General features: G+C 37.6%; 1 protein-coding gene across 1 annotated transcript; it reads right to left on the bottom strand.

Moving 5' to 3' along the window:
- Positions 1–4,653: 4,653 nt before the first annotated feature.
- On the bottom strand, positions 4,654–6,407 carry LOC105211949 (cilia- and flagella-associated protein 45). The gene has a single exon (XM_011183665.3). It carries the CDS (start codon positions 6,262–6,264, stop codon positions 4,726–4,728), a length of 1,539 nt encoding a protein of 512 aa, XP_011181967.1. The 5' UTR covers positions 6,265–6,407; the 3' UTR covers positions 4,654–4,725.
- Between the last annotated feature and the right edge of the window lie 15,083 nt (positions 6,408–21,490).

The raw sequence follows: 21,490 nt of genomic DNA on the forward strand, positions 1-21,490 counted from the left end.
CATATCGTTCCAGCAGCGGCGTCAAAGGTCTATAAACCTTCCACAAAATCTTTCTCACAAAAACTCCTGTCATCGTCCACGCTTTTGGCTCATATAGCAGGACGGGAATAATGAGCGACAATGGAGTTGGATTTTAGCTCGTCGAGAGAGGACTTTACTTCACACTGAAGTCCCACAATACAGAGTCACCCTATCTTGAACCGCGTTCCTTCCCGATCCCGACGGAGCTTTTGTCGATTCTCTTTTTCTTAAACTTAGCAGAGTAATAAACGCCACGCGGTGAAGAGCGGGATGATAGGTTTGTGAATGTGAGGTTATGTCTTTCCAGTTAACATAAACTCTTACACCTCGGAACAATGCGGAACTTACTTAAACTGGTAAAAGGAAGGCTATCTTGGCAAGATTTCATTCATTTCGCGATTCACCAACTTTACAAACGCTTAAAGGAAAATGTGCAAAGGTGTTTATAGCGCCAATTAAGAAGACAAGATCTCCAAACGCCTGCGCAAACCACTTGCCCACATATTTATGCATTTATATACACATGTTTATGATTGTTTTCGACGCCATTAAAGCGTTTTCATATTTTATGCGCGAGAGTGAACAAATTACGCGTTTATTGAGCAATTATGAGTACTTTGCGCCCACATAACAGCATAAATATTTATGCGTTCACAGGAAAGGGCAAGCATTCAACTGGCGAATTGGCCGTTCAAGAAGCCACTGCAGTAAGTGCAAAACCCACGGTGATGACCACCAGCACGTCACCAATGCGGACTTGACACCATCAGCAACACTAAGAATCCCAGCAACAACAACAGCAAACACACCTCGGCTGTGTGGCGCTAAGCAGTTGCTATTAATAATGCACATTCTCTCCGACCCGCGGGCGTAGTAACACGCTGACAAACGCCTTTAATGACCAATTAGACTTACTAACGCTGGAGAATCATGCGAAGCACTTCGGGGAGAACCGCAAGCAATGAGAAGTGAGAAGCAATTATTTTTAATTAATTTAATTAGAGCGACCCAAGCAAAGCCACACACACACAAAATGTGGCTCACACGGTTGCACCACTAATGTTATGGAATTTATAAAAATTATAAGCAACAACAACAACAATAAAAGCAAAAGGCAAACTCCCAGCGAGGCATTTTGTCAAATGTCATATGATGTTGCAACAACAACAGTGATAAAGTAAATATTAACCACAACAATATGTTGCAACAATTTGCCACACGTGATGGTTAGCGTCATTAGCGCTGCTACCAGCAATCGCGCAATCGCACAACACACACATAGCGCTGATTTAGTTGTAATTAAATTAGATAACCACATGCAGCAGCGCAAATTTCTACTTGCCACAGCGCAATGAGAGAAGTCGAGAAGTCGCCAAGTCGAAGCGATGCCAAGTGCATAAACTAATTGCGCTGCTACTTGCCACTTGCATGCATGCATGTACTTGCAACGCGCCACACCGAGCGCTAGCCACCAACAAACCGTTGGGAATGTGGCGGCGGCGTCGGCAAGTCGCAAGGCCACTGACCTTGTGCTGCCGCACCGTTGGGATTTGTTTGCTCGGCAGTTCAGCAGAAAACTACTTAGTATGTGGTTGTTGTAGTGGCAGTAGTTGTTGTTGTTGTTGCAATTGTTATTGTTTCCTCCATTGCCTGTGCAATTTAACTGTTCGTGCGTCATAATCACTCACCTCATAAGATCAACAGCTCGCCCAGTGCTGCATGCCAAGCGCAAACAATACACAAACAACAGCAACAACAACAAGAACTTTTTAAAAGTTTTCTACAAGCATTGCTGTATATAAATAGCGCACAACAAAAATATAGAAGTGTGTGTATGTGTTGTTGTTGTTGTGTGTGAGAAAACTAACTGCGCGCATGCACGTAAGCCTTCAACGTCAACACGCCAGCCGAGGCGAGCAACCAGGCACCAGCAGCAGCCGACAAATCAGCAGTTGAGTCCCTGTTATTAGAATAAATTATTAGAATAAAATAAATAATGCAGCCGCGATTAGACAGGCATTTCCTCCTCCGGCTTGGCAGCACTCTTCCTCCTATGCCGCCCGCTTGCGTGTCACGCTCGTTGGGTCGCCGCCGCGCATCGGTTGGCAGTAAGCTGAAATCAATGTACAACCATCGTGTAGCATATAATTGCTCTATAAAACACGCATTTTAATTTCGAAATATTTCTAAGCTATATTTAAAATGAGATCATCTAATTCAGCAACAATTTGAAGAGGCTATATTAACTCAGACTTAAACTTTCTTTATGGAATTTCAATGATTTGTGTTTTTGTGTTATTTTTTTATTGGTTTTTAGTTAGTAATTAGCTCTAAATGAAATAATAGTATTTAATGTGTAGCGTCATAAGTCATTCACCCTCTAATAGTATGTGAATGATGGTACTTCGTGTGAATAAATTTTATTTAATTATATAATTAGCATTATTTAAAGTATGAATTTGGAAGTGAGAAAGCGCTGAATTTAGACAGATTCCAACATGAAACATTATCGCGAGCTTTTAGATCTAAACACTTTGTTCCGGTGTCCATATAGAATGTCGGTTAGAGTTAGATATCTGCATAGACATCTGCATCTGTTGATGAACGAAGTTATAAAGCGCTCTCATATTATTATAATGCCGTAACACCCTGTGTTCATACTTGCTTGTTTTCCAAGCTTAATGTATATATTACTCATTATGAATGTGATTTCAATTTCATTGTCCTTATGCTTATAGATAGCTGCTTACCAAATATCTGTCTCCCTTTCTCAGTAACTCTATTTTTCTCTTCCTTTCTATCTCGCGCTCTTTCACTAGCTTCTTCTCTCTCTCTCCTTCACTCTCGATGTGTGCCTAAAAAATAAGGTGACATTTGAATTTGAACTGCGCGTCGAAGGATTTGGAGAATTATTTTTTTTTAGGTTGGTAGTACTGTCAGTCACATTTATGTCAAATTTCATGCCAAAATACTCATTAGAGTTTCAAATACGTGTCGTTTTGTGAGCTGCTAAAAGTGAGTTTTTCGTTTTTTGCGATGTCGAAATTTGTTGAGCCTAGAATTTGCATTAAATTTCGTTTACGTAATTAATTTTCTGCTGCGAATACGTTGAGGATGGTGCAGAAAGCCTTTGGTGATGAGGCTATGTCTAAAAAAATGTTTACAAGCCGGTCGTGAACGTGTCGAAGACGAAGAGCGTCCAGGGCGACCACCAACCTCAACCGACGAAGCTCACGTTCAACAAATCAAAGATTTGGTGTTGAAGTTGGCTTATCGAAAGGCTCAGCCAATACCATTTTGAAGGATTTTTTGGGCCTCAAGCGCGCCAAATCTCAACTGATACCGAAAACATTAAATTTTTTGGAAAAAAGGCGCCAAAAACTCAACCCATATCGTTCCGCAACCACCGTATTCACCTGATCTGGCGCCGTGCAACTTCTGGCTGTTCACCAAGCTCAAAAGACCGGCCCGGGGACACCGTTTTTATACGATAGAGGAGATTCAAGACGGAACTGAAGGCCATCCCGAAAAGTGACTACAATTAGTGTTTCGAAGATTGGAAAATCCGTTGGCATAAGTGCATTGCATAGGGAGGGGATTACTTTGAAGGGGATGAAATTGATTTGGAAGAATAAATAAAGAATTTTCAAAATAAATACAATGTCATCTTATTTTTTGGGCACAGGTATAATTACAATGTTACTGCTTCTTCTCTCTCTCTCTCTCTCTCTCTCTCTCTCTTACTCTCGAAGTGTACGATTACAATGTTACTGATTAAAAAGTGAAATTCGAATTCGGATCATATTTAACTCATCATTTATCCAAAAAATATCTTTTATCCAGCTAAAAATCCGGGCTCTTCCAATAACGCAGGCCCTATGTGGTGCTGTAAGTGGAGTACGTAGAAGTACTTTAGTTGGTCCGTACATGAAAGGCAACGTCAACTGGCGCATAGACTCTCAATAAAGAATGTCCATTTGTATATTCGGTCATATTTATTTCCTTCCACGTTGTTCACTTCCCTACTCGTAGCCTTAAAACGGCCTCTCTTTCGACTTCTTTTGGGATTCCATTCCAGTGATTTTCGGCAAACTTCTGTAGCAACTCTTCGCAGTGTGTGACCTATCCATCTCCATTTTCGCATGTTCATATACTTGTTGGTCATAGGTTTAAAAGCCAACCTAAAACGTGTTAATCTCAAGAGTATCATCAGAACTATTCAAAGTTATTCTCTACCGTAACGAAATTCTAACGTCAGCACCTGGAGTGTCATCCAGCTGTTCATGTATTGAAACGTTCATGTATAGAATCAGCATTTATGGCATATGGTCTCATATCGTTTATTCCCAACAAAAATATAATATTATTTGAATTAATTTAGTGGAGAAAACCCGGTCGTAATTATGATGTCCAAAATTGCCCATGACTAACTCTTTTCAGTTACTGTCGGTGAAGTCGTACGGGTAAAATGGCACAGTTGCTGGAGGTGAGGAAAAATAATATAAAAATATTTCCTAAATAAAATTTTCACAGATATAACCAAATACCACGAAGGATAATTGTATAACCCGACTTGGTTCAAGGAAGAAGACCAAATCATTTTGATAATGAAATAATTTCGAAAGCAACGCGTAAGTTCATAATTTTTCGGTTTTTATTTTGCCTCATAGTTTTACATCTAAAAGTTTTTAAAAACACGATCTCTCATCCCTGTGCCCAACAATCATTTTTCAGCGACAGCATTTTATCGGCATTCGGTCCACGTTTCAGTTGCGTTAGAAAGCTGTGTTGTACGCAGTCGTTGTAAGTGCGCGCGCCACAGGCACACGGCCTTATGCACGTATTCATTTGGTCCAAAACGTCACCACACTTGGCGACATACTGCTTCCGCGGGCACGAATAAATAACCCAATTGGGATGTATCGGCAGATAGTCCTTTCTCTCGGTGATGTATTGCTCCGCCAGATTCTTGCAAAAGTTCCTATCTTCCGATATTATCAGCAAATGTTTATTATATTTGGCCTCCTCTTCAGCTTGTATGCGGACATTTTCGGCCAATAGGCGATCAAGGTCCTCGCGCATTTTCCGCTGATCCGCTTTAATGTCAGCCCTTGACTTTTGTGACCGCGCAAAGCGATTTTCAATGATCTTATCTTCGCGTTGTTCCTGCGCCTCGCGCAGTCGCCGCTCGTACTCCTCGCACATTTGACGTCGCAACTCGGTATAGTAGAGCGCTGCCAGATCCGCCTTGTGTTTTAGCTCCGCCTTCAGTTTGACGCATTCGTCGACATGTTTCAAATCGTCGATGCGTGCATTGCGCGCAGCCTCGGCGTCTTCCTCCAGTTTATGCATGCGTCGCGCATAGTCGATGTACTCCATCGTGGCTTTATAGACGGCGCGCTTTCGCTGTACCAGTGCACTGCTATGTTGCTGCTCTTCCTTAGCTATCTCCTGCATGAGCGCACGATGTTCGGCCATGCGTTCGCGCTCTTCAGCCTTGCGTTCGGCCGTTTTCTCGGCGATCATATTCAGCAGGTCCTCGCGGTAGGCGAGCGTCTGCGTCGACGTACGTGGACGATCGAATTTCTCCAAACGTATTTCTTCCATGTTTTTCCTCACGCGTTCGCCTTCTATACGTTTCTGCTCAAGTTCTTCCTCACGCTGCCTCTTGTGTTCGGCAACTTGTGCATCTAATATGTCGCACGTGCGACGTTGCATACATTTGATCAAGTTCTTTTCGCCCTCCAGCAGTTTCTCCTGATGCTGCTCTCTGGTCATACACACTTTTTGCCAATACTTATCAATCTCATTAGCACGCACAAAGGCGCGTTGCTTCTCCGTTATTTGCTCGAGTTGTGTTTCCTTAACTTGTAGCATTTCTTTGTGATTCAATGCGTCGCGTATCTCAAAGCAATCCGAAAGATGTCGGCGTATCTTCATCTGTTCCAAGAATTCTTTGTCCTGTTGATCGCGCTGCTCCTTGATTTTGAGCAGAACATCCTTGCGCTTTTGGATATCTTCGTCGATACGCGACTTAACCTTGATGGCGAACTCCTCCTGATAGACATGGGCGTCATGCTCCAGCTGCAAGTGCAATCGTTTGCGTCGCTGCTCCAATTCCTTCTTTGAGACGTTATGTGCCTTCTTGACAAGATCCTTTATTTGCCGGTAGACACTTTTGCGCTCCGAATTGTTCATGAACTTGAGCATGAAAATATCATGTGCGGTCAGCATACGTGCCATGGTTGCTTGCGGTTCAAAACAGGGACGAGAGACCAGTATAAATACAAAAAACTTAAAAAAATTGTAAAAAAGGCTTTATAAAATTGTTAGCATAAAAAAGCTAATACAAAAATATTTTTTTTTTACGTCAACTTAATTTTTTGACATTGGAAAAAAGGTAGTGAGAAAAAATATTTGATAAGCAATTATTTTCAGTATTAGAAAATTTGAATATTTGAGGTAGCTGGCTTATATTATATAAGTATCCATAACCCGGTTTTCGGTAATATGATTTTTACGAGAAATTCTTCCTGAAGAGGTAACGTGAGGCCACGGAACGTCCATTTCCATATAAGATGTTGTTTTCCTGAAAGATTTATCTGCTATCCAAATGTGGAGTGTTTTCACCAGGGTCACCTACTCACTGGCTCAAAGAATATTCGGTACCGTCAGAACTAAGGAGTATCGTGTGTTAGAAAGAGAGAACCGTATGTTTGGAATTGCCGACAAGTTAAAAAAAAGGAAAGCAAATTGATCTCCTGAGTCGTAGTCGACATCCGTAAGTCTGTCGTCCCTCATATACACATAATCTGGTAGCACGCTCTGAAGAATGCATCCATGAGAAGTGTTTCTGTAGAAAAGCTTGAAGCTGTTCAAAAATGGTCATGGGTGCTAATTATTATCTTCAGTTCAGATCTACTGGCTCTGCAGGAATCTTTCAAGCGGTAGTGCTACTTTAATGAGGCTGCAGAACTCTATTGAAAAAATATGGAAATGTAGATAAAGTTAGCATCTGTTCAGGTTGCAATACGTGTATTAATATTAGAGGATGCCCACACAGATTGTGGTCAAATATTTTAAAGCAGAACCAGAGGATGAGCTCAGTTGATAGAAGTAAAAGTCAGTATAGATAGAAGTAAAATTTAGACTCCAACTGGAGACTTGTGCTATTTCGAGATAATATAAAGGTACATATTTTCATGGGTTGTCTATCATATTATCATAATATACTAACTGCGGATTCGCTAGGCAAAAGGCAGCAATAGCGCGCTTAAATCAGCAGTTTATATGTCTAAGGCTTTCTCATACAATACCCGAACGCATTTCAGGGTGACAGCGGCTTTTGGTATAGCAAATTGCATTTTGTGCTTTCTTAGTAATTGCACGTCAATTTCTAATCGTTCCAGCCCTGGCGCATCAAATGGTGCACTTTAACACACACACACATACAAATACATTCTTTTTTCGCCAACAAATGCGATGGCAGTTGACGCAGGCGCATGCGCTGACGTACTAACCGCCCTTTTCGCAATGACAACTGCTGACGTTTGTTCACTAGCCATTGACATGGTCGCGGAAAGCGCGTTACGTTGCATAACGAAAACGAGCGCCAAATTTGTAGGAAATAGCAGCAAATCAAAGCAGTCACTGACAGCGTCTCAAAGTCAAAATCAAATTTAGCGATGAGCTACTGCTAACGAGACACTTGCGTTGCAGTCAATCAAGGGACAATTTCCGATCCAATGCCAATGAATGTTGAGTTTCGGAATTGAAGGGGAATTCTATTTTTTTGGAGCGTAGAAGCGAAAAAGTAACAAAGTGTGGCAACCACCAACGAAGTTGCGATTTCTCACATTACTTTGGCTGGCAATAGAACTAAAGTATGTAATTGGCGTAAAGCCCACTTAGGCGATTATAGCCGAGAACTAACGTGCCTCAATATACATATACATGAAGTGATTAAAAGGAATTTTTAATCAAAAAAATTTTAATTTCTCTATCTAGCCATACAGTTATGGCAATATTTATATGTATATTCATTCATAATTTTAACTATTTATTTTGCATTATTGACAGCGTAACAGCAAGGTTCTGACAACTTCCTGCTGTTATTTACCAGTTCCACATCGACTACTCTGTGGCTTTCCCGCAGCTTATAACTGTGTGTATGTATTAATAATGATGAATGGCCTCCCAAGGATATGTAATCAAAACCGTATCGGCAAACAAACTCCAGTGTGCTCTAGAGGCATTTGAAGTTTGCCGCCAACGAAAGAAAAATGGAGTAAGCAGAATTGCTCGCTCAATGAGCGACACAACGGACTTCCTTTTGTTGGTGTGTAGCTTGAAGACGGAAGAAATATTCAAGTACGTAAATCGTTTCTTCAAATATATTTACGAACCATAATATATAAGATTTGATTTGAGTTCTATATCACCAAAAAAAAGAACATTTTATTAAAGGTTGCTAAAAAATTTGCCTAAAGCAGTGCTTTTTCAGTAACCACTAATATTTTTAATGAGTCTTGGCTAAGTAATTATTACAATGGTTTTTTGATTAAAAAATACTAGCCAATCGATCAAATCAAATCAAAAATACTATCAGTCGACAAGCACCATGTGAATCCTTTTGGCTTTGCTTTTTTAAGTATTCAGCTTAGAACTTTTAAATGAATTCAATTAAAAAAAGTTGCTTTGCAAAAACCATGGTTATTCAATGATCTTTCAGGGATAATATTCAAAAGATTAAAAAAAATTTGCGAAATTGTGTTTTTCGACCATTTTCTTAGAGCAATTAAAGCAATACCAAATTTTCTGGTCACCGAAATGAACGCACTTTAAGTAATTAAGTTTTGGAAGAAAAATAGCTTATTTTAAACTTTTATTTTTAGTGAGTATTAGCATTAGACTTATTAGAATAAAATGAAAAATGTTTTCAGTATAGTGTACTGCTTGCTTTGTTTGCAATAAATGTATATATCCGTTCCGCCCCTGAATGGTAGAGGAAGTTTCTGTAATATAGCGAATTCTCACTTCAAGCAAGCGTAATTGCTACAATTAATGGTTCTTTATCTTCGTATTGCTTTACTTTCATTAGCTTTCCATGAAGGTCAACTCCAAACGTTTTCAAATATGTTAAGATCCGGAGAATATGGTGGCCACGTCGTGATATTAAAGTTTTGACTCGAAATAAAGAACTTAACTAATCGAGTGTTATGAATCGTAGCATTATTTTGAAAAATCCATGGAATAGATCCGCAGAGATCTTTTAATTATAGAAAAGCTGACTCCAATGTTGTTTTGAAACACTCAACGTTCATTTTCTGATCAATAAAAATAAATTCAATTGTTTTAGAAAACGTAATGGCCTTCCGTACCATTATTGAAAACTCCAACTCCGCATATGGGAGGCGTTTTTCTTTGCGTATGGCACACAGAGGTGGATTTTTCAAAATTTTTAGACGCCTAAGACATTTTGCATTTTTGACGGTACGCGGAACGGTTGACAAGTTTGCGTTTACTTCGGCTAATTCTCTGACCTTAGATGTCCACTTAGTAGAATTAGTAGCAATTCTAACAATTTAATGATACGGACGTGTGTTTTTTCGCCCTTCAAAGCCTATTTCATATTCCTCTGCATCTTTTATATACATATCTATCAAGAGTTCTGGATCAGCACTTTATTTGTTTAGCAATATTTAGATTCAATAGTCTTTGTGAGTGAAATAAGTCGATTTTTAGGCGTTTCAATAGACTCAAAACATTAGCTATTCCTATTTTTTCAAATATTGCTAAAACAAGAAAAAACGTTAACTTCGGCTGTACCGAAGCTAATATACCCTTCACAGGTGCATTTCTTTTAGTAACTATGTGTTTAAGCAAATCTAAAGACGTAAGAAAAAGTAAATAAAAAACAAGCCCCTGATTCCGATCGTTCGGTTTGTATGGCAGCTATATGCTATAGTGAACCGATCTCAACAATTTTTTCGGATTAAATTATTTCTATGAGCAATAACTCACACCAAATTTCGTGAAGATATGTAGTAAAATGCGGAAGTTTTCCATACAAGCCCTTGATTCCGAACGTTCAATTTGTATGGCAGCTATATGATATAGTGGTCCGATATCGGCAGTTCCGGCAAATGAGCAGCTTCTTGAAGCGAAAATAACATCTGCAAAATTTCAAAACGATATCTTAAAAACTGAAGGACTAGTGCGTATATATACAGACAAACAGGGCCTCCGACGCTTCCTTCTGGGTGTTACAAACTTCGTGACAAACTTAATATACCCTGTTCAGGGTATAAAAATAATTGATTTCTTAATATCAAATTTTTTATTAATGAAAATAATTGCTCCTTTTTACACATGGCAATTACACCTACAATACATTAAGTGCGTCTAATTCCATAACCAACTGAAATCGTATATGGATTGATCGAACTTTCTAAAGGTATTCGAATGCATAGTTATGCTTTTACAAGCACTATCACCAGTTTGGATTGAAATATAACATACCGGGTAGTAAATATAACAGATCCTTTAATGAAAAAATGTGGCGTCTAACCTATGTATGATCAGCAGTGTAGTCCCAAATGTAGCTTGAAAAAAAATTTTCCCAGTGGTATTTCAAAAAATAAATATTAGTTGTATTATCTATTTATCGTTTAATTAGAGAATTTCAAAATAATTTTTTGCATTTTTCATATTAATGTAACCACTTTAACGAATATCTTTAGCCCAAACACTCCCATAAGTGAATATATTGTATGTAGAGATTTTTGGCAGTTAAAAATTTTCAAATGGTTACACGAAAAGCAACGGTATGCCATGGCCAAGTTTGGTCAAAATGCTTTAAACTACAAAATTGCAAAAACACAAAAAAACAACAACAACATCAACCGAAAGTTCAAGGAAGCGCAGCGCTTACCAAATCGGACGCGATGGATTTGCATTTCGCTGACACTTCATTACGCGTGACATAAACAAAGAGCCACACACATACACACAAGCACACCGCCAGCAGGCAGAAGGCCGATGCTGGGCTGCAGCGTGTTGCCTTGATTGTGTGAAAAAAATTAAGAAGTGGACGCTGGCGCTGACTGCGCTGAAGCGGGCGGTTTGCACGAATTATGCTAAAATGCGGTAAATCATGCTTCTAATGGCTGTGAGCCAGCGCTAGAACTAAATGGCTAGCCGGCCGGTACATGGCTGTCCGCAGGAGGGTCCCAGCGCCGTTAATACGAGCAGTGGTGAAACAATCGTACAGCGCCGCCAAATTCAATGCCACGCGGGCAGACCAAACTTGGCATACCTTGGTCAGAAGCGCGACGGCGGCGCTCTGCCCACCAACTCACATATGTCGGTATCTGCAACAGCAATGTCTGTGGCATATGTAATATAGCTTGTTGCATGCCACATTATTCGCTGATGCGATGTGGTTGACATAGCCGCATGTCGCTGTTCGATCAGCGCGCCTAACGAAAGCGCCGTCCGTTTGTCCGTTTGTTTGCCTATCGATTGCGCGGCGTGTCCGGCTCCCATGTGTGCAGCTACTGTTGCCACCGCGCCACATGTCACACAACCGTTGCAAGCGCTGTTGCGCACAGTTGATAGTATTCGTCGTTGGCGACGTTCCCATGCCGCATGCGCACCCTTTAGGCATATGCCACTACCACATGCCACATGCCACAACTTTCGTTCCTTTCACGAAGTGAAGCGTGTGGGCAGGCGTGAGATTTCTCGCATCGTTGCTGCCGCATAAAGGCTGAACACCGTAGATAAGAAGAAAAAACGAAACTGAAAATCGAAACAATCAGAGCGCTCCAACACACATGTCCACCACATGCGGCGCTGTCAGCGCAACCTGGGCATTTTGGGGCGTTGCAAATCCAATTCAATGACTTTTACTGTATACTTACATGGATGTACCATTTTGGTTTGCATCTCTATTTCTGTTCCTATTTCCTGTTTCTTTGTTTCTTTTTCAGATTTTGTTTGTCATTGCAACTCTGTGTGCTAGTTTCGCTTTGGTCAGCAATTTATTCGCGAAAATCGTGTTGAATTTTACGGTACAAAATCTTAATGAATCGAAAACCAAAGCAAATGTACAAGATAAATGTGGCACATAGTTCGCTTTTTGGTCTAATATTTTCGCTGAACGCGAACTAAACGCGAACTGAAATCTTTCTGTGAGTAAATATGTATATACTTATGTAGATATGCAAATTAGTTGGGAATATAATGGAAATCAGGTCATAAGCAAATCTTACTTTTAGGCTGTACGAAAGAGAATTCACTTAAGAAAAATATGAGTTCCAGTGTAGACATCTTCTCTACACCAACGACCAAATGTTCCTTGTATTAGATCAGCAGAAGTTTAGGAGGTAGTTTATAAGTTTAATTCCATAAGGGAAGTGAATTAACAAAACTAATTTATTATGTCGAGCACTTCTATTGGCCGAAGGGTAAGTTAGTAGATTTACTATAAACAAAAATAAAATTGCAATGAATAATAAAATTCAATTCTGTATAAAAAAACTTAAAATGGAGAAAAATTTAGTAGAGATAAGCAGATATGCTAAGATTCGGTGAGGCGTTGAATCATTTACCCCACAGAAGGAATTAACAATCAACAAACAGCCAGCAGATGGATAAATTATGAGTCAAATTAAAAAATTTTACACTGTTATTTATAATGAGATAATCACTTTTGCTGAATGTTAATAGAACAGATTGCAAATAAAAGATTGTTCCTATAAAAAAAAAAAATTAAAAAAAATAGAATAAATTAATTTTTAAGGATCTGAGAGGCTTTCACCACGGACACATCTATTCCAGTTAGTAAATTTGTAAATTGGTATTTCATTACAAGTTGAATAGCATTTTTGAGTCTATCAATATCGTGATTGAATATGCCTCAACAAATCGCTAACATTACTTCGCCAATAACGGAAGTGAAGCCTTACATGCATATCAGTGTAGATTAGGGTGACCCTGAGATATCACTTGAAATTCTTTTTTCAGTTACTGAGTGATAAATTCATTGATACAGACATCATATGCAGAATACATATTAATTCTGTATTAAAAATATTTGCTAGGCCTGGTCTGGTGATCTTCCAAGGAAATAAATGATGGAAATATGTTAACTTGAAGCTAAAAAAGTAATTTTAATTATTTTAGCACTTTGTATATAGAGAAATCCCAACTATGAATCCTTTGTGACACACCTTAACTATTTCAAATTGAATCAAATTTTATATATAATATTATTTTCGTCTATACTGTTATCGATCTGGGAGTTGAGATTACGAAAAATTACTTTGTCAATTTGCTTCCACTAAATAATAAACTGTATGGGTTCTATTAAACTATTTACGTTAGTTGTTTTCACTGAAAACCCATATCTGTCCAAACAAGTTTCTAAAACAAAGCTAAGCGTCTGCTTTATACAAAAATAAATATGTAAAAAAAATTAAAATAAAAATATTGGTTTTTGAGTAGTTAAACTGATTACGGTGTATCCCAAACTATAGTTCGAGATCTAATAATGGTTTAGAAACTATATATTACTGTAATTAATCTCATTATATTATTAATTATTCAACTAGCATAATATTTACATACAAGCTCAATCTCACATATCGAAAAAAATAACCAAAAAATACATTGATCTAATTGTTTTAGAAAGCTTAGATTGCATTAGAAATTAAATTTTTAAGGTGTCATTTGTAAGGTAGTCAGGATTTTGAAAAAATCAATTTGTTTTTTTTTTTGCACTTTCAATTTTTTTTTTTTAATTTCGATTTTTGAAAACCGATTAATTTATTTGATCGATTTTGTTATAATAATTTGTGAAAAAAAACTTCGGTCATGCCCAGGATTATCTATTTATAAAACCAATTTTTCTTATCCGATTGATTTTAAATGAATCTTCAAGGACTTATAACAGACACCGCAAGGACCTTTTTTTAGAACTGAGTCAACACAAACAGCTTTAACTTTGGAAATTATAATTTTTGGATTTAAAATTTTCGTGACTTCAAGTCAAAACATTGTGAAATAATGTCATATTATTACTTTTGTAAAATAACATGATTTAATAGCAAAAAAGAATTACTGAAAATTTTCGCGTCTCTGACTACCCCTAACCCCTTAAGTGGTTTTCCAAGTTTGAAAAATATTTTTTACTTAATATTCATTTCTTTATTGCATTATAATAATGTCACTTAAGACCGGTAAGCTGGCTATTGACCTCCAAAAAACTTTCCAATTTAACCAGTAATAAGTATGTAAAATTCGACTCGATTGTGCCACAGTTCATAATTGTCTCCTCGAGAAAAAAGTATAGTTGTTCAACCTCTTAAGATCCTATTACGAAAATACAATATATGAAAAATGTGCAGAATTGACAATTAGGGTGACCAGAAAAAAAACATTCTTAACAAAACTCCGAAGATATGTTTTTTTAGGTAACCAACCAATGGTTAAACAATATAAATTTAAACTATTTATTGTCCAGAGTTAAGTCCTTATATCTATAAATCTGCACGTACATATATGAATACATGAGCACATACATTATTTACTTCCAGTCATCTCGCACATTTGGTGCACACACCTTACAACCGACTACAAGTCGCGGCGCGAGCTAACACTGCGTGGGCTAACGAACTGTAATGCCATAAGTGTCTGCCTAAGAGGCTTCCAACAATTGGAGTAAAATAATTGCAACGCGTAATGAGACACCGCTAAACGACAACTGCTTGTCAGCGGTGAACGCCCACAACGCGCCTGCACCTGAGCGCCAGAATGAACGAGCGAAATGCATTAGCAACATTGATGTGGGTGTTGCACTGTGGAAAGCAGCGGCGGCGTGCAACAAGCTAGCTTTAATTTACATGAGTGTGTGCTTAGAAGTGTCGCTGCTTCAGCGCCGATGAGCACTAAAATGAAATCAATAAATTGCATGCAAATGCAAAGCCAAAGCAGCGGAGGAGTGGGCGACAGCGACCGTGGCAATACTTTCACCAAGTGACAGCAACAAGGTGTCACTCGGTCGGCAGCAGGCGACCATGTTCGACACCTGCATTTGAGCAATTTGCGCGCGCGCGAGGCAATCAAGCTCACGTAGTGCCAGCTAACAACTCTTAAATGGCGTCTAATATGTCCAGTTGTGTGGCGGCGGAGTGACATTGCCGGTAATTTAGGTTTGCAACGCAGCGCGCAGGCACGCTCTGAACACTGACAAACTGCTGCCGCAGAAATTTGCATATAAATCAACAATTTGCGCAGCAGAACACAAAGTGCGCCTGCGCAGAACGCAAATGAAAATGGAAAAGGTTCACATACATATGTGTGAATGCGTGTGTGCGTTGCGCAATAAAAGCAATGTGGCAAGTTGTTTGCGGAATCGCTTTTTTTTGTTGTTTGCCATCCGTATGTATGTGTGTAAGTATATCGTGTGTAGAATGTCTTCCGGCAGCGCCGTTTCCACTCTCTGGTAGCTTTTTTGCATTGCGTGTTTTTGCTGCTGCCTCTTTATGTGGCAGCAATTGCCATACCACTTTTTGTTTCAGTATCACTCTATTAAACTGTTTCCAGCACTTGAGTGAGACCTCCTGCGTTGCAGCGGATAAATGGAAATCATTAGAATTTCTAGCGGTTCGCCTAATGGCCTGTTGCATGTTGTCGCCGATGGAGTGAGTGTTATTTCAATTGTTGTAATTCAATGTTTAAAAGTTGAAATAAAATGCAAGAGTTAAAGAAGATGATGTTTTAATATCATTTAATTAAGAATCCTCGTTGGAACAAATATTTAATAATCGACTCTTAAGACTGAACATGATTTGTATATCCATCAGGAAAGGCATAGTATAGTATGCAATATTCGATAGACAAGCCTTTAGCGGCATAAAGAATTTGATAGAGATGTATTTGAACCACTCAAACTTCATTTAAAAATGCCTATGAATTCCAAAGTCTTGACTAATTATCTTTTCGGAAGGCTTTTTCCGTTCTCAAATGAATCAAGCCCGTCGTAGAGATGACATAAAAAATAGATGTATTCAATACCAAGTAAGCTGAGTTTCTGAGTGATGTCAGTAATATAAATGTTTTAGAAATTCTACAAACACCGAAGATGTTGAACGAAATAGTCTACGAATGACAAAAATTATTGTTGATGAATATGTGCCACAAGTAAATGAAACCATATCGTAAAATTTATTACACCGGGCTTCGAACTGCTTCCATGTCCACCGTATTCTTCAAATATGACTCCTAGAGGATAACTCAGACACTACAGTAAAAAGTAATAATCTGGCATTATTACACAATGTTTTGATTTGAAGCCACGAAAATTAAAAAAAAAAAAACATATAATAATTTCCAAAGTTCCAAAATAAGGTCCTTGCGGTGACTATCCTAAGTTCTTGGAGATTCATCTAAAATCAATCGGATGAGAAAAATTAATTTTATAAAGAGATAATCAAATTAAAAAAAAAATAGCTAATCAATTTCAAAAATTAACAAAATGGCGGCCTCAGAAATTTTTTTCTAGATTTTCAAGAAAAAATCAACAGTTAATTGGTCTTAAAAAATCGAAATTAAAAAACCTTCGATAATGTGAGTGAGTTCATTATGTATTCTAAATGCTGTATACATTTCATTAAATGCGGTTTTCGAGATACAGTTGTCACCAGTTCAAAAAACATAGTTTTGAGAAAAACGCATTTAGAGTTTCACACAAGACTTACGCCGCATAGCTTAGTGCCGCTAGCTACATGCTCGCGAACATTTTGGAGTTCCCGCTTATTGTTATTTATCAAATAACTCGAAAAGTAATTATCGGAGCAACTTCAATTTTTCAGCGAATATTTTTAAGATATTATATTTTACAAATCCTGAAATCCTGACTACCCCTAATCCCTTAATAAATAAAATATAAACAAATTTTAAAGTGAATCACTTGAAATTGGAGTGATATGCTGATGAACAAAGTTAATGTGAATTCTTCATATGAGCCCCTCTATTTTCTTCCATCATATAAAAAATCATAAATCATATAAAATGCACTTTGCTTTGTAATATCCCTCTTGCAACCCTTTATGTGGAACAGCTAATTTTGCTTTTAACTTCCCTTTTATTATGCCAATATAAGGCATTTCGTTGCCTCTTAAGCACTTTGAGGAGAATAAAGCACTTTAGTTCGCTCCCTTTGGTGTATTAACCAGAACTTGATTGTGATAATACGATTTTAGCAAATCGCTTCTATAAAGGCATGCTCATGATAAAATACCTACGACCTTACGAGACATTAAAAATATGAAAATTGACTTCAATATTCATTGAGACCATACAACTAAAATGTGTTTTTTTAAAGCAAATATATAAATGTATATATTGTGCCCAAAAAATAAGGTGACCGAAAACATACCCATACTGCCCTCGTAATTCGTGATCATTTCGCCAAAAACTCAACTCATATCGTTCCGCAACCACCGTATTCACCCGATCTGGCGCCGTGCGACTTCTGGCTGTTCACCAAGCTCTAATTTGGAAGAATAAATAAAGAATTTTCAAAATAAATACAATGTCACCTTATTTTTGGGCACAGGTACATGGCTTTTTAGTGTTTGATATTTATTAAGCAAACTGCTATGAATTTTAAATATTTATAGCCTTTAATCATGAAAAATTAGTACATTTTCAATATATCTACTATTTGACTATTATCTCAAAGAAGACTTAAGCAACGAACTCGAAGAGCACATATAAAAGACTTAAGCAACGAACTTTATTAGAGCTTTAGAAGACTTAAGCAGCGAACCTGCTTTTGATTAATCAAAGATTTAAGCAACGAACTTGGAATTTTACTAATGTTTTATGCATCTGAAAAGGAACTCATTCTTAGCTGAAAATATTCTTTGTGACATTTTTCATAATTTTAAATTTCATATAATTGACAAGCACGCTTATTCTGCGCAAAATCTTGAATTAAAAAGTTGTCAAAAATTTTTCTTGTCAATAAAATTTGGCTCTCAAATTACGCAATATGCATAAAAAAGCTTATTATTCTGTACAAAATTCAACTATAAGTATAAATAATTCAGTTTAATATCTAAGCTTAAGTTTGCAAAAATAAATTATTATAATCCATATTTTTTCCTTACTCAAACATGATTTCAGTAGAGAGAGAGGAAGAGCAGGCAATTTATTATATAATGTTCTAATATAATTTATTATTGTAATCTCAGCTGCACCACACTGAAGTAAAGCATTCGAAAGAACCATCAACATGTTGCAGATGCAAATATTGCGTCAAAATAATCTCATCACATAACAAATGTACCGTTACTCATTATGCATATTAAAAATAATGAGTTATAATTTAATCAAAACAAAATGCAGCACCGAATGGCTACCGCGTCATATACTCGTTTGTGCAAGCTTTAATTTACAGTTTTACGCATTGAATTGGAAGCGCGTGAGAAAGCAGTTACCATAAAGAACGCGGCATTCAACATGCTACTATTAATGATAAAAAACAATACAATTTCATAACAAATTGATTTAATAACTGAGCGCAACAAACGTGGAGTCTCTCACCAACCAACACACTGCAAGCATATGTTGCAACAAACCAAGAAATTCGAACATTTCAATCAATTTGCACAGCAAAACAAGCGATGAACGCAGCTGCAAATGCGAAGCAGCAAAACCGAAAAAATACGCCAGCGAGCAACATTTATTGGCAGCATGGCCCACACAGCTGCAACATTTGCGGCAACAACGTCCTAATTGCAATGAGCCGCTGCTTCGCTTTGCAACTGTTCACCGTTTTTGTTTTTGTTTTGCTTTTCAATTTGGTGCAACAAATAAGCTTCCCACAACGTACGCCATGAATGCAGCGCACTGCTTGAAGCTCAAGCGCTGTGCGCATGCGCTGCTGCCCGGACTAATCTTTAGACTTATCTGCATTGTAAATTTGCGCTATCTACTATTAGATCACAGCCGATATAGTGTGCGTACACAGCTATTGTTGCCATTGATACAGATTAAGATTTATATATACATATATAAATATATATGTTTGTAAAGACGTAGCGGTAGGCAGGCTTAAAGCTTACGCAAGCGACGAGCAGGTGTTTGCAACAATGCTCCAAAGATAACGTTACAAGCTGCTACAAATTTAATTAAAATGTTGCAGCAATGTGTTTCTTGTTGCAAGTAATAAAAATAAAATGGAAATACATATTGCTCTTTTAGTATTAAAGTGCGCTTTTAACACTTGTGTGAAATAATAGTGATTTTATACCAGAATGAGTATGTGCGTGAATGTGTTTTGGAACGTTTAACAGGAAGTATAAAACATGTCCGCACAAGACACTCTCCTGATTAAAAAATTATAATAAACGCACGCAAGCGTTTAATAGGCCTTCAAATTACTACCTATTCGATATTTTTTTCGAGACTCGATATCGAAAATGACAGTAAAGACATGATGTACTATATGCAGTACAGTCAGCCAGAAGAAACAAGATTTTTTTGTAACTAAGAGCTTTAAATATTAATATTTGTGGAATGATTTTTTTCATTACTACAATAACAATTACAACTCAAATCAATCAGCTTCAAATTGTGGAAATTCCATAAAATCTAGCTGAAAGACAAACATATTGTGCCTAATCATTGAATCCGCAGCGAATTCGATTTCGATACGATAAAGATTTTCGTTCGAAAATGTGTATGCGATCATTGATTCCCTCGATAAACTGTCTTATCACAAAGTGAGAACGTAAAACTAATTTATCGATCTTTATCGACAAATGTGACAAATTTGATAAAGTTTCTGTGCTTTTTGCTTTGTTCAAAAAAAAAATTAAAACTGATCTTTAACCATTGTGAAATTTCTTGCGAAAAATATATAATTCGCCAGAGGCGGAATCGATGATTTAGAAATTAGCGCCAAGTGAGGACAAGACGAAATATCTCCTGTCATCAAACAAACAGTCAACGTATTCGTGTCTTGGCTCCCACGTCACTGTTGACAGTCATAACTTTGAAGTCGTAGATAATTTCGTCTACCTGGGAACCAGTATCAACAACACCAAAAATGTCCAGCGAAGGATCACTCTTGTCAACAGTTGCTACTTTGGACTGAGTAGGCAATTGAACAGTAAAGTCCTCTCTCGACGAACCAAAACCAAACTCTACAAGTCGCTTATCATTCCCGTCCTACTTTACGGTGCAGAAGCGTGGGCGACATCAGATGAGACGAAAGGTTTTACGGAAGATTTGTGGTCCCTTAAACATTGGCAACGGTGAATACCTCAGAAGATGGAATTATTAGCTGTACGAGTTATACGACGACATAGACATAGTCCAGCGAATAAAAAAACAGCGGCTGGCTAGGTCATGTTGTTCGAATGGATGAAAGTGCTCCAGCTCTGAAAGTATTCGATGGAGTACCCGCTGGAGGAAGCCGCGGAAGAGGAAGACCTCCACTGCGATGGAAGGACCAGGTGGAGAAGGACCTGTCTTCACTTGGTATTACCAATTGGCGCCAAACTGCCAAAAGATAGATAGATGCGTGGCGCGCTGTTGTGGACTAGGCTATAACTGTGTAAGCGGTGTCTACGTCAGTTAAGAAGAAGAAATGAGTTCAATGTGATCGTAAATTTTATTTTCGATACGGTTTCAATGATTCCGGAGTAAAATTTTTCGTACGAAAAGGATTGAATGATTAGGTCCAATATATTGCTGTTGTTGTTGTACAAATAAAAAATTAGTTTAGTAGAAAATACTAAATAAATAGTCAGTTGTATAGTAGTAGTATATAGAACTTTTGTTATATGAACGCTTAAAGGTTACTATACTAGTCGCCATACATAAAAGCAAACTCATAGCTATTAGGTCAACAACTTTGCTGCTGCCGTTTTCCAATGGATGTCTCTAGGGTCAAGGACTGGTCGATTATCTCGTTTTATATCGATCTTGGACATTTGTGTCAACATTAACCCAACCAAATATTTGTAAAGATCTGTTTGTATCCCAAACTTATTCTCAACTGAAAATATCACTTTATGAGCCGAATTCTCGACATTTGCACGGAATACGCATGCTGCCAGAAAGATGGTCAAAAGTAGTATCTAGCGACGGTCAATATTTGAATAACATTTTTTGTAAAAAAACCTTAAATTTACAAAAAAAACGGCGGAATCAAAGTTGTAGACCTAATAAAAATGTATTCTATGGAGAATGTTGAATTTGTCGAAATACTTGAATAAGTATGGATTTAAAGATACAGTGGAACTTCCATAACTCGAACTTCTATAACTCGAACTCTTTAGAATTTAGAAATACATTTTCATACATATTTCTTTCCATAACTTTTTGACCAGGACATAATACAAAATTTCAAATTTTACTGTCGAAGCAAAATTTTAAAAGAGTTCTCGTC

Source organism: Zeugodacus cucurbitae, chromosome 2 (assembly GCF_028554725.1).
Source record: "Zeugodacus cucurbitae isolate PBARC_wt_2022May chromosome 2, idZeuCucr1.2, whole genome shotgun sequence".
Lineage (NCBI taxonomy): Eukaryota > Metazoa > Arthropoda > Insecta > Diptera > Tephritidae > Zeugodacus > Zeugodacus cucurbitae.

What these genes read in the sequence shown, in the direction of transcription:
- LOC105211949 (XM_011183665.3), bottom strand. Translation starts at nt 6,264, where the DNA reads ATGGCACGTATGCTGACCGCACATGATATTTTCATGCTCAAGTTCATG.